The sequence below is a fragment of the Schistocerca gregaria genome, unplaced genomic scaffold, assembly GCF_023897955.1.
Source record: "Schistocerca gregaria isolate iqSchGreg1 unplaced genomic scaffold, iqSchGreg1.2 ptg000255l, whole genome shotgun sequence".
NCBI classification, from domain to species: Eukaryota; Metazoa; Arthropoda; class Insecta; order Orthoptera; family Acrididae; genus Schistocerca; species Schistocerca gregaria.
Genome location: NW_026061761.1, coordinates 170,298 through 183,932, shown reverse-complemented (window position 1 = coordinate 183,932; position 13,635 = coordinate 170,298). Strand labels below are relative to the sequence as shown.

General features: G+C 53.9%; 1 protein-coding gene across 1 annotated transcript in view; it reads right to left on the bottom strand.

Moving 5' to 3' along the window:
* The window catches only part of LOC126305108 (dipeptidase 1-like), a 144,887-nt gene that overhangs the window by 125,163 nt on the left and 6,089 nt on the right, over positions 1 to 13,635 (bottom strand). Inside the window, exons 2-3 of the mRNA XM_049992017.1 lie at positions 10,464 to 10,763; positions 9,906 to 10,373 (exon numbers count right to left, since the gene is read on the bottom strand). Coding sequence (XP_049847974.1) covers positions 9,906 to 10,373; positions 10,464 to 10,763 — 768 coding nt within the window. The remainder of the gene's footprint in view (positions 1 to 9,905; positions 10,374 to 10,463; positions 10,764 to 13,635) is intronic.

Below are 13,635 nucleotides of genomic sequence, written 5' to 3'. Positions count from 1 at the left end.
CTTTCTCGCCACTGAGACGGAAAGACACCGTCGCCCCATATGTGGTTGAAGATGGCAAGAACACATCGCTGACAGTCCAGGGACAGGTGTTTGAGCATCTGATTGTGGACTCCGTCTGGCCCAGAGGCTGTATCGGGGCACTGTGCCAGGGCGCTTTGGAGTTCCCACAAACTAAACAGGGTGTCATACGCCTCAGGGTGGCGAGAAGCAAAAGAAAGCCGTTTGCATTCCTCCTGGCGTTTTAGCGCGCGAAGCGCGGGTGGGTAATTCCCTGATGCAGAGGTCCGAACATAGTGCTGCGCGAAATGCTCGGCAATTGCATCGGCATCGGTGGATAGCGCCCCGTTGATGGTAAGCCCTGGGACACCTGTAGAGTGCTGCAATACAAAGATGGGACGAATCTTCATCCACACCTGGGAGTGTGAGGTACGGGAACCAATGGTGGAAACTTACCTCTCCCAGCACTCCTGTTTCCGCCTCTGGATGAGCCGCCGTGCCTGAGCACGTAGACGTTTGAAGAAAATGAGTTTCTCCAAAGACGGGTGCCGCTTATGTCGCTGAAGGGCCCGCCGACGTTCTTTAATGGCTTCAGCGACCTCTGGGGACCACCAAGGCACTGACTTTCGCTGGGGGCACCCTAACGAAAGAGGAATGGTGCGTTCCGCAGCGGAAACAATAGCTGCAGTCAGTGTCTCAACTGCCACATCGATGGTACCGTGGGGGAGAGAGTCAACAGTGGCAGCAGAGGAGAACGTTTCCCAGTTTGCCTTGCTAAATGCCCATCTAGGCAAGCGGGGTAGTGAAAGGAAGATGGGAAAATGGTCACTACCACACAAGTCGTCATGGACTCTCCAGTGGACCGATGGTACAAGCCCTGGGCTGCACAACGACAGATCTATGGCCGAGAACGTGCCATGCGCCACACTGAAATGTGTGGCGGCGCCAGTGTTTAAGAGACAGAGGTCGAGTTGGGAGATGAGATTCTCGACATCTCTGCCTCGGCCAGTAATCTTCGTACCACCCCACAGGGGATTGTGAGCGTTAAAATCCCCCAGGAGCAGAAAAGGCGTGGGAAGTTGGGTGACAAGTGCAACCAATTCAGTCAGGGACACTGTACCACCTGGAGGGAGATAGACACTGCAGACGGTTATGTGCTGAGTAGTCCTTACTCTGACAGCCACAGCTTCCAATGATGTTTGAAGGGGCACAGGAGCACTATATACAGAGGTAAGGACATACACGCAGGCTCCACCTGACACACAATTGTAAGTGCTACAGTTGCAGTAATAACCCCTGTATCCCTGAAGGAGAGGGGTCCGCATTGCCGGGAACCAGGTTTCCTGGAGGGCAATGCACAAAGCAGGTGTCGTGCTTAAAAGCTGACGCAGCTCAGGTAGATGGCTAAAATAACCGCCACAATTGTACAAAGCGTGTCCTGTAGGGTCATGCAGGCACGGAAAAGGTAAATTACTTCGCAGGGTCACATGCTGCCATCGACTCAAAGACGGACGTCGTTACGGCCATAGTTTCCGAGGAGACGGCGAGATCGAGGTCATCAGGGGACGCAAAGAGCTCGACCTCATCCTCAGAGACTGAGCTGACAGGAAGCAGTGGTGCAGGAACCACTGGGTCCTTATGCTTCTTAGAGAGCTTCCTCTTGTCTCTTTTGTCTTTTGGAGGAGTGTTTGCATGCCGGGAGGGCTTTCCTGATGCATCATCAGGAACAGACGAAGAGTGGGAAGCCCTTTGACCAGCAGCTGGTGCCTTCTTCAGCCACTGGCTAGTGTCTTGTGAGCCACTGGGGAAGTCCTTGGGAGAGACTCCCCCAAGTGAGGTCGGAGAAGGCTGCTGCGTCCCCAGCAGAGCAGCCGGAGAGGGTTGTTTGGGGCGCACTGCTCCCAAACTGAGTGTTGTGGGTGCAGTGGAAGAGAGAGTGGCCTGTCCCAGCTGTGGCGGCAGTGTGACGGTAGCATAACTCCTCAACATAGGTGTGGGGTTGAGTCGATCTAGCTTCTTCTTTGCCTCTTGGTAAGTTCAACGGTCCAGGGTCTTAATTTCTTGTATCTTCCGCTCTCTTTGGTAGACTGCACAGTCTGGCGAGCAGGGAGAATGATGCTCCCCACAGTTAACGTAGATGGGAGGCGGAGCACATGGAGCATTAGGATGCGAGGGTCATCCACAATCACGACACGTGGGGCTGGCAGTGCACCTGGAGGACATGTGTCCACATTTCCAGCACTGGAAGCATCGCATAGGGGGCGGGACATAGGGCTTGACATCGCACCGGTAGATCATGACCTTGACCTTCTCAGGCAAGCAGTCGCCCTCAAAGGCCAGGATGAAGGCACCGGTAGCGACCCTATTATCCTTGGGCCCCCTAAAGACACGACGGACAAAGTGCATACCTCGGCGTGCCAGGTTCTCCCGTAACTCATCATCAGACTGGAGCAGAAGATCTTTATGAAAAATAATCCCCTGGACCAAATTTAAAGACTTATGAGGAGTGACGGTAACGGAGATGTCACCGAGCTTCTCGCAGGTGAGTAATGCCTGGGACTGAGCAGATGAAGCTGCTTGTATCAGAATGGCCCCACTCCTCATTTTGGAAACAGACGCCACCTCCCCAAACATATCTTCGAGACTGTGCACGAAGAAAAGAGGCTTAGTTCCCAAAAACGAATCCCCATCAGTTTTGCTGCACACAAGGTATCGCGGTGAATACGACTCCTGTCTGTCCGCAGCCCTCTGTTCCTCCCAAGGTGTGGCTAGGGAAGGGAACGATTTCGGGCTATATGTCACAGCGTTAAATTCCACCTTACCATGCTTAGAGACATTGGCGGTCGGGCGACCACCAGAGTAAGATTTCACCCGCTTCATTGCAGCGCATCCGCCCCGATGCCACCCACTCCGACCAGGGGCTCTCCCCACGGGCGCCACCCAGCCACAGCAAAGGCCACCTGGCAGGATGGCCGTTGCCGGGAGTCCCAATGCCCCAGAGAGACGGGCATCCACTCCTTGGCTTACGTGGGGAGGTGTAAGCTCAGGCATCGGCAGTACGATCCCTGTGTTGTCAGGGGGCTACAACCTAGAGGGTACATGACGACCCCACCACAATGGGAGGGCTACCGTGCTGGATTTTGGGTGCCATGGGTAGTCCATAGTGATCGTGGGTGCAGATGGTGACGCACTAATCATATAACTTACACAATCCATCAGGGGTGTATGCCCAAAATAAGGGATGGAAGGTGTAGTTACGACACCAAGACGATAAAGAGTGCCAAGGTCTTAGGGCACAGAGGACTGATGGTGCACTATGTAAGGTTTCTTTCCCCAAAAGGCTCGTACTTCTGTTGAATTTGGAAAAATGGAGCTCAAACCCCAATGGGGACCATTAAAGGCCAAAACAGTTGACTCCTTATAGTCGCCTCTTACGACAGGCAGGAATACCGCGGGCCTATTCTTACCCCGGACCCGCAGGGGGGCCGATTGTGGGAGCAGGAGACGATAGTTGGGATGCCCAGGCAAGCTAAGAACATGGGCAGCATAAGCGGCCAGCAAACTTTGGCGTCGTAACCGCAGTGGAGGGACTCCTGCCTTCACTAGTATGCTCTCCACAGGGCTTTTCCGGAAGGCACCAGCGGCAAGGCGTATCCCGCTGTGGAGGATTGGGTCCAGCAGTCGCAACGCAGATGGGGATGCTGAGCCATAAGCCAGACTCCCATAGTCCAGACGGGACTGGATTAATGCCTGGTAAAGCTGTAGGAGAGTAGATCGGTCGGCTCCCTACCTGGTGGGGCTCAGGCAACGCAGAGCATTTAGATGCCGCCAACACGCCTGTTTAAGCTGCCGAATATGAGGCAGCCAAGTCAACCGGGCATCAAAAACCACCCCCAAAAACCTATGTAACTCCACCACTGTAAGAACCTCGCCGTCGAGATAAATCTGCGGCTCCGGTTGAACTGTGCGTCGCCGGCGGAAATGCATAAGGCAGGTCTTGGCTGCCGAAAACTGAAAACCATGCGCTACAGCCCAAGACTGCGCCTTGCGGATTGCGCCCTGTAGCTGTCGTTCAGCAGCTGCAACGCCAATAGAACTGTAGTAAAGGCAGAAGTCGTCAGCATACAGGGAAGCGGAGACAGAATTTCCCACTGCTGCAGCGAGCCCGTTAATGGCTATTAAAAACAGGCAGACACTTAGAACAGAACCCTGTGTCACACCGTTCTCCTGGACTTGGGAGGAACTATATGACGCCGCGACGTGCACACTGAAGGTACGATACGACAGAAAATTGCGGATATAGATCGGCAGAGGGCCCCGAAGACCCCATCCATGAAGCATAGAAAGGATCTGATGACGCCACGTCGTATCGTATGCTTTCCGCATGTCGAAAAAGACATCGAGCAGATGCTGATGGCGGGCAAAGGCAGTACGGATGGCCGACTCCAGGCTCACCAGATTGTCAGCGGCGGAGCGACCTTTACGGAACCCACCCTGAGACCGAGCCAGAAGGCCCCGAGACTCCAGTACCCAATTCAAGCGCCAGCTCAGCATCCGTTCAAGCAACTAGCAAAGAACGTTGGTGAGGCTAATGGGACGGTAGCTGTCCACCTACAAAGGGTTCTTCCCTGGTTTCAGAATGGGGACCACAAGACTTTCCCGCCATTGCGACGGAAACTCACCCTCGGCCCAAATACGGTTGTAAAGGTCGAGGTGGCGTCGCTGGCAGTCTACTGAAAGGTGTTTCAGCACCTGAGAGTGGATGCTCTCTGGCCCAGGAGCGGTATCAGGACAAGCGGCGAGGGCACTGCGAAATTCCCACTCACTGAATGGAACATTGTACAATTCAGGATGGTGGGTGCGAAAAGAAAGACTCCGACGTTCTATCCGCTCTTTAATGGAGCGGAAGCCCAAGGGGTAGTTAGCAGAAGCCGAATTCAGAGCAAAGTGCTCTTCCAAGTGGTTTGCAATGACGTCGGAGTCAGTACAAACCGCTCCATTCAGTTAGACCGCAAGGGTCCGATAGCCATAGAGGCGTCGAATCATGGCCCAGACCTGCGATGGAGTGACATGGAGGCCATTGGTGGACACCTACCGCTCATAGCACTTCTGCTTGCGTTGGCGGATAATGCGGCGGGCTCGCGCACGCAGCCGTTTGAAGGCGATAAGGTATTCGATTGAGGGATGTCGCTTGTGACGCTGGAGCGCCGGCCGGCGAGCTTTAATTGCTTCAGCGATCTCAGGCGACCACCAAGGCACAGTCCGCCGCCGAGGGGACCCAGAAGAACGGGGAATGGCAGATTCGGCGGCAGTAACGATGCCGGTGGTGACCGATCGCACCACTGCATCAATGTCATCGTTATAGAGAGGCTCAATAGCGGCAGTGGACGATAACAAGTCCCAGTCAGCCTGATTCATAGCCCATCTGCTATGGCGCCCAGAAGACTGACGCTGTGGCAGTGACAGAAAGATCGGAAAGTGGTCACTACCACACAGGTCATCATGCACTCTCCATTGAACAGATGGTAAGAGGCTAGGGCTACAGATGGAAAGGTCAATGGCGGAGTATGTGCCATGTGCCATGTGCCATGCGCCATGCGCCACACTGAAGTGTGTGAAGGCACCATCATTTAAGATCGAGAAATCGAGGTGCTCCAATAAATGTTCAAAGATGGCGCCTCGACATGTTACCACTGACCCACCCCACAGATGGTTATGGGTGTTAAAGTCGCCCAGTAACAGGAAAGGTGAAGGCAATTGGGCTATCAGAGCAGCCAGGGCATGCTGTGCGACATCACCATCCGGTGGAAGGTAAAGACTGCAGATGGTAACAGCCTGTGGCGTCCACACCCGAACAGCGACAGCCTCTAAAGGTACAGACTCACTGTGAAGAGTGTTCAGGACATAGATGCAGACGCCACCAGACACCCTTTCATAAGCTGCCCGGTTCTTATAATAAGCTTGATATCCACGGTGGGCAGTGGTTTTCATTGTTGGAAGCCAAGTTTCCTGCAGAGCAATGCAGAGGAAAGGATGAAGGCTGATAAGTTGTCGGAGCTTAGCTAGATGATGGAAGAAACCGGTGCAGTTCCACTGGAGGATGGTGTTGTCAATGGCTGAGAAAGGCTTGACGGAACTGGGAATGCAGATGACGCCACTGGGTCACCTGCTGCCTCCGATGGAGCACCCGTCAAAATGCTATCCATTGCGTCTGAGGGACCGGCGAGATCGAGGTCCTCAGCAGACGCAAGAATCTCCACCTCATCCTCAGATGCAGAGCTTGTAGGTAGTGGTGGAGTAGGAGCCATCGCAGGTGCCTTGGTCTTACGGGCTTCAGTGTCGTTTTGTCTCGCTGTTCCTTTGGTTGCCGTTGCTGATAGGGCTTATTGGATTCAGTCTCCGGAACCGAAGATGATCGCAGAACTCGACGACCAGCGGCCTGTGGCTTCTTCAACCACTGGTTGGTGTCTGCTGTGCCGCTGGTAGGAACCTGGGAAGGGAGTGACTCAAGGGATCCCTTCCAAGCAAGAGAAGTTGAAGAAGACTTATGCTTCTGGTGGTGGTGTCCCCAGTGCTTTAGTGGGTGCTGCTCCCGAGGTAGATGGTGTGGGAGCAACAGCAAGAGAAGGGGCCCCCATCTTCAAGGGGGCAGGTGAGGTCCTCTGACGCTGAGAGCTGACTGTCTGTGGTGCAGCTAAAGGAGCTGGAGCAGGAGTGACAGTGGAGGCATAAGATGACATCATGCAAACGGGATTTAGCCGTTCAAATTTCTGGTTAGCCTCAGTGTAAGTCAGTCGGTCCAGGGTCTTATATTCCATGATTTTGCGTTCTTTCTGTAAGATCCTGCAGTCTGGCGAGCAAGGTGAATGAGGCTCTCCACAGTTGACACAGTTGGGAGGTGGAGCACATGGAGTATCGGGATGATATGGGCGTCCGCAATCTCGACATGTGAGGCTGGAAGTACAGCGGGAAGACATATGGCCGAACTTCCAGCACTTAAAGCACCGCATCGGAGGAGGGATATAGACCATCACCTTGACCTTCTCTGATAATATATCACCCTCGAAGGCCAAGATGGAGGCACCGGTAGCAACCTGATTGTCCCTCGGACCCCGATGAACGCGCCGGACTAAATTAACACCTGTAGGCTCTAAGTTGGCGCGCAGCTCGTCATCAGACTGCAGAAGTAGGTCCCTATGGAAAATAACACCCTGGACCATATTTACACTCTTATGTGGTGTGATGGTAACGTTAACACCCTCCAACTTGTCACAAGCAAGCAACCTGCGTGACTGGGTGGAGGATGCTGTTTTTATCAAAACTGACCCAGATCGCATTTTAGACAAGCCCACCACCTCCCCAAACTTGTCCTCCAAATGCTCTACAAAGAACTGAGGCTTCATGGATACAAAGGATTCCCCATCAGCTCTGGTGCAGACGAGATACCTGGGCGAATACATGTCACTATCATTCATTGCCTTTCGTTCCTCCCATGGTGTGGCTAGGGATGGGAGCGATTTGGGGTCATAAACAGTTGGCCACCAGCCAGAGATGATGTACCACGCTTCATTGCGGGACATCCGCCCTGATGCCACCTACTCCGACCAAGGGCCCTCCCCATGGGCGCCACCCAGCCACAGCAAGAGCCACCTGGAATAGTGGCCATTGCCGGGAGTCCTGATGCCCCAAGGAGATGTGCATCTACTCCTTGGCATACATGGGGAGTAAACTGCGCAGGCATCAGTAGAACGATCCCTGTGTTGTCAGGTGGCTACAACTAACAGGGTACATGGCGGCCCCACCACAATGGACTGGCTACCGTGCTGGGTCTTAGGTGCAAAAATGTATAAGGTCGTCGTCGCAGCGCAAAGCAACACTGCACAGTGCAGCGTGGTAATCTCACCCAGGGACGTATCCCCGCGCAAGAGATGGAAAACGAGCGGGACACCATTGCAACGACGAGAAAGCCGCTAAAGGTCTCAATGCACGACAGATACAGTGCACCATGTAAGGCGCCCTTCGCCAAGTGGGTCGCTCTTCGGAACAATTTAGAAAGATGGAGGTCAAACCCGAGAGGGGACCATCATATAAGGCCGAAAGGGTTGAGACTCCTTTTAGTCGCCTCTTACGACAGGCAGGAATACCGCGGGCCTATTCTTACCCCCGAACCCGCAGGGGGAAACAGCGCAAGGCCTAGTACTGGAGCAAGCGCGATGACAGATTACTAGGGACACGGTACCCGGAATGCCATGCAGGAATTACTACACCTACACCCTGACAAAGACCAGGAGCCAATGAAGCAATGGGTCGTTATGTCCGTAGGGAGAGAAGAAGTGTTAAGGCGCTTGTATTATACGGAGCAGCAGCAGGCAGTCCACGTTGCAGAGGCTATGAGACCTGAAGGTAAGCACAGCGCCCTCTTGTCGTACGGCCGAAGAATGCCGACAGTCACACGAAATGACGTGCTGCAACCAGGGCGTCAGCTATGCGGACCAGAGACAAGTTGTCATTCTGTACATTCGATGGAGATTAAGAAGAGGCATAAATCGTTGCCAATAGGGGATTAGGTGTCATTTATGTACGAGTACGGACGGAGTTAAAGCGAACGGTGGGAGCTGACAGCTAAGGAAACGGCGCAAGCCGAAGGTTAGTAGGGAGCTACGCAGTGCTGGTGCAGTATAGCACGCAGCCTGTCGCCCTCCTCTGGTCTGTTGTCGAGTGAATAAGCAGCCCGCGCGCGCCAGCGGGTTCAGGGAGTGCTCTCTCGGCTATCGACGCCTGGTGGTTGCAGCTGCATCGGCAGCGCTGCAGATTTCCCCAGACTGTGTCTGCCGGTATCTGGGGTTGCGTTGTTTGGGGGAAGAGACCAAACAGCGAGGTTATCGGTCTCATCGGATTAGGAAAGGACGGGGAAGCAAGTCGGCCGTGCCCTTTCAAAGGAACCATCCTGGCATTTGCCTGGAGCGATTTAGGGAAATCACGGAAAACTTAAATCAGGATAGCCGGACGCGGGATTGAACCGTAGTTCTCCCGAATGCGAGTCCAGTGTGCTAACCACTGCACCACGGTATATTTGTCACCGAATAATTGCCATGTTGGGGTGATCTGTACCACGGATGCCAAATTGCGCATTCCTTAACTCAATGTAGAGTGGTAAGTGATGTTATTACAAAGGTGAACCCTGATCTTATTGGTAAAATAAGAACTGACCGAACTGGTCACACGGTTACTTTGAATTTAAAATTCAAAATGTGAAATTCTTGACCAGTTTCAAGATTTATCGAGTCAAGATAAGCACAATATTAAACTGTGTACCAGGTTCCCTGATCTGCTAACGGAAACGTTAGTGCTTACCCCAGCTTATTAAGTATCAGATTCAGGTTACTGACAATATTCCTGTTCGCCAGCAACGCCCCGCCCCCCTCCCCCCGTTTTGAACAAAGTGAAGCAGACTATAGATAAGACGCTAAAAGAGGGTCATCATAGTCTCCTTACTCATCAGCGATTTTTATGGTGAGTAAGCCCATGGGAGGCGTTGGACCTTCAGTGGATTAGCGAGAACTAAACAAGAAGATCATTCTGTCTTCTGTCCTTGTCCCGGATCTGCTTTGATTAACCTGTGCTACTGCACCACTGAACGACGACGACGACGACCGGGCTTAATGAGGGGCTCCCTCACCCTGAGTAGACGGGGTCGTAGTAGGCTGTCCCTACTTTGAATACAACTGTTGTGTGTTGCTGAGTGTGCTGGTAGCTTCTCTTTGTCGTGTTATCTTGTCGTTTCCGTTGTCAGGTTTGCCCCTGTTCTTTGCTGGCTGATTTTGCAGACACCTGTTGCGGCCCACCACAGACCTTCCTTGTTGCCCCCGGCGCGGACGGCGTAGGGAGCGCTCTACTGCGACGGCTACCGGGCGGCCGCCGGCGTGGCGGTCAGCACCGCCTCTGCAGCTGTCTGCAGTGTTCCGGACAGGCGGGAGACCTGCAGGGAGCACAGGGGCGGCTGCGGACAGCTCTGCTGCTTGCACAGAGGCTGCTGTGCATGGCTGTGAGCAACTGGGTTGCGAGTGGCGGCTGGCGAGTTGCCACTCCTGCCGCCTCCCGAAGGTGTGTTTCCTGTTTCCTTCCTTGCGCGTTTTTCCCCTGGGGGTGGGGAATCGACGTGCAAATCTTCAGGTGTGCCCTCAGGAGCACGTTTTCCCACTCGGGCGCGTTGCCTTCTGTTGCCTTGGTCTGTGGAAGCGGAGGTGGCAACACCGGCTGCCAGCGTCGACCTCGCCTTTGCCTGCCGCCTCGCCGCCTGGACGCGGACGGCGGATGGTGCGATCGGCAGTCTTCCTTCTGCCTCTGCGGCTTTAACAACTTCAGAGCGGCGGTAACTCGCCACGTGTAGGCCGCCTCAGTTCGCACACATCGGCTGGTGCGTCCTCGGCAGCGGGCAGATTCTGCTGGCGTGGGCGGCTGCGCACTGCACGCACGCCTCGGGGAAGGAGCAGTGGCGAGCCACGTGGCCCGTCCCCTGGCAGCGGAAGCACTGCACCGTACCCGTCTTCTGCTCGACGGCGACCTCGGTGTCGGCCACCCGCCGCAGCTGGTAGACTCGCCTGTCGGTGGCGACCGCCAATAGAGGAGGCGACTCGCTGTGCGTCACGTCGCACACGCTAAAGTCGAGCGGCGCACGTGCGTCTCTCGGGAGTTCAGGTTCCGCGGCCTGGGGGAAGCCCTCGACGACGATCTTCAGCGACGGGGGCCGCGGCGTGCGGGTACCACTCCGAGCCCCGGTTCCACGCCTCTGTCGTCACCTTTCCGAAGCAGCCGGACGAGGTTCTGTGCTGCAGCTCGCACCACCAAGTCTGCAGTCGTCCACTGCTTCACGAGATGCTGCAAACCTTTACGGTGTTAGGCCACCTCGAAGACTACGGGCTGCGGCCGTCGCTGCGTCCGTCCGGCAGTGGTGTCCGATCCGGAGGTGGTCGCTTGTCCTTCTCCTTCTTCCGAGCAGCCAGCGTAGGCAGCGGCCGTGGTCTCCGTCTGCTAGAGTGCCGGTCGTTTCTCCGGCTTCTATTGGTCTGCTACAACGTAGCCGGCCGCGGTGATCTAGCGGTTCAGGCGCTCAGTCGGGAACCGCGCGACTGCTACAGTCGCAGGTTCGAATCCTGCCTCGGGCATGGATGTCTGTGATGTCCTTAGGTTTAAGTAGTTGTAAGTTCTAGGGGACTGATGACCACAGATGTTAAGTCCCATAGTGCTCAGAGCCATTCGAACCATTTTTTGCTGCAGCGTCGTGGCGGTTTGCAGTAGCCGTGGGGGGCGGGGAAGGCCTGGTCCTGGGTCTAGCCGCAGGGTCCAGGTCGCGCGTGTTCTGCCGCCGGCGAGCTGCCCCTCCTGCCGGGCCGCCCTCTCGCCGCCAGTCGCTGCTGCGCCGGTCGGCCGTTTGCGGCGCTCGGCAACCGAGCGAGGCTGCGCACTGGCGGCGTTTCGCATCCTCTCGGCGGCCAGGATTGACACGGCGGGTGCGCCGTGCACTCCTATCTCACCCTCTCCCCAGTCGGAGTCCAAGTCGTACTCCGCGGACTGTGGCCGGGTCGGATGGGAGCGTGGGGTGAGCCAGCTGCTCCCAACGGCGGTCTGCCAGCCACGCCACGCCACGCCACGACTGCAGTCGCCGCGAGTGGGGGCCGACGGCCGCACGGCGCTCCCCTCAACTTCGGGCCTGGCCACGCGACATCTCTGCACGCTGCCGCACTGAAGACTCAGGCTACTACACTAGCATATTATCAGTCACCGCTTGAGGAGACTGTTTTCAGTACAGACTTACTGGAATTTAATACAGTTCCGTTTCAACTGCCCACTGGGGCGGCAGTATTGTCTCAGTTGTTGCATATGGTATTTCGAGATATAAAATTTCAATTTGCGTATCATTACCTTGATGCTTTCGTAGGATATAGCAGCTCTATGGAAGTGCATTTGACATATCTAGGGGTTGTGCTCGATAGTGGGACTTATTGTTAACACAGATATGTTTAAATTCGCGTGCTCATCTATACAGTTATTAGGACATATTGTCTCTGGTAATGGATTAACAATTGATAAGTACAGAGTAAAATCTATTATGAAATCCCAGCCCCTTTCGACGTCACACAGGTGACGCGTTTCTTCGGGATGCAATTATTTCCGTTAAATTTATACCTGTGTTTGAGTAGAAGCACCTATTAATATTCAGAGGAAGAAAAGGGGTTCTGTTTCAGTGGACGGAATCCCAGGAGACCACATTTCTATGTCTTAAGGACTCACTGATTGCAGCCCTAGCTCTAACCTTACCCGACTTTGTTAAAACCTTTATAGTCCAGACCGATACGTTCGGTTTCAGCTGCATGAGTGGGGAAGGTGTTCGCAAACTAGTTGCATTTGTTTCACGTTTATTACACGATATTTGCATTAAAGAGATTTAAGCCATATCTTGAGCGTACCCCTTTTGAGGTGGGAAGAGAAAATCAGGCCCTGAGCTGGGTTCCAGCAAGACCCAGGAAGACAGGTAGAATAGCGGAATGGGCTGCATGCATTCTGGTCTTTTAAGCTCCAGGTGTGGCATATTAGGGGATATATAGTACTGTGACTGACGCTTTGAGCCGCATTTTTGAGGCACAGTCACCACCTCAGCAGCATTCTGAGATGATAATGCGACGTTAAGGATAAATTCTTCTCGGACATGGGTGTGTGTGATGTCCTTAGGTTAGTTAGGTTTAATTGGTTCTAAGTTCTAGGTGACTGATGACCTGAAAAGTTAAGTGGCATAGTGCTCAGAGCCATTTCACCTTATCAAAGGTTCCTGCACTCTTCCAGGCATCGAAAATTCCCAGCAGCAAATCCCCAACATCAAGACCATTATTAACGAGACAAATCGGCGTGAGCAATATTGTTATTTAGTGAAGAAAGCCTCCTCAGGGGACACCGCCTTTACGTGGCACTGTCCGTGCGGGCGAGCAGGCTCGTGTGCTCTGGATGCCGGCGGCGGCCTACCTACCAAGTGGGTCACAGCCCTCAGGGGGGAGCCACACCAACTGTGTCCCACAACGACCTGTCACTCCCTCCTTCCTATCCCAGACCTCTCCTCGCCGTGTCCTTTTCCTGTCATTTCCTGTTATATATAAGACCTCAACGGCAGCGACAGTTGACTAGTGGTTTATACTGTTCGTCTTGTAGCAGCCAATTTTGAGAATTCCGTGAATTGTGGACAGACACCACTACACAACAAATACTGTTTGGTACTACGCGTTTTGTGCAGCATCGATCTTAGCGGAGCAAGTTCAGCGTTGTCTGAGTCTGATGCGAACTAATATGAAATATGGTCCTTCCAGCAGGTTTACATATGTTTCTGTACTGAATATTTGCGGTTAGCTTCACAATGAGTGGAAATTTAATGTTATGAGTCAGAAGCAGTAGCGTGTGAGCTCTGTGGAATAGTCGACTTACGGCAGTGACGGCAGTATCTCTGAACTTGCATATCTTCGGCTCATTTGTAGAGTGGAAACTAGTAGTATAGGACATGGAGTAAGCTGGTAGAACTTAAAGTCTTGTGCATATTCCAGGAGGATTTTACTGAAGAAAATCGCTAGGAATTATTAATCCGATGGAAGGGCT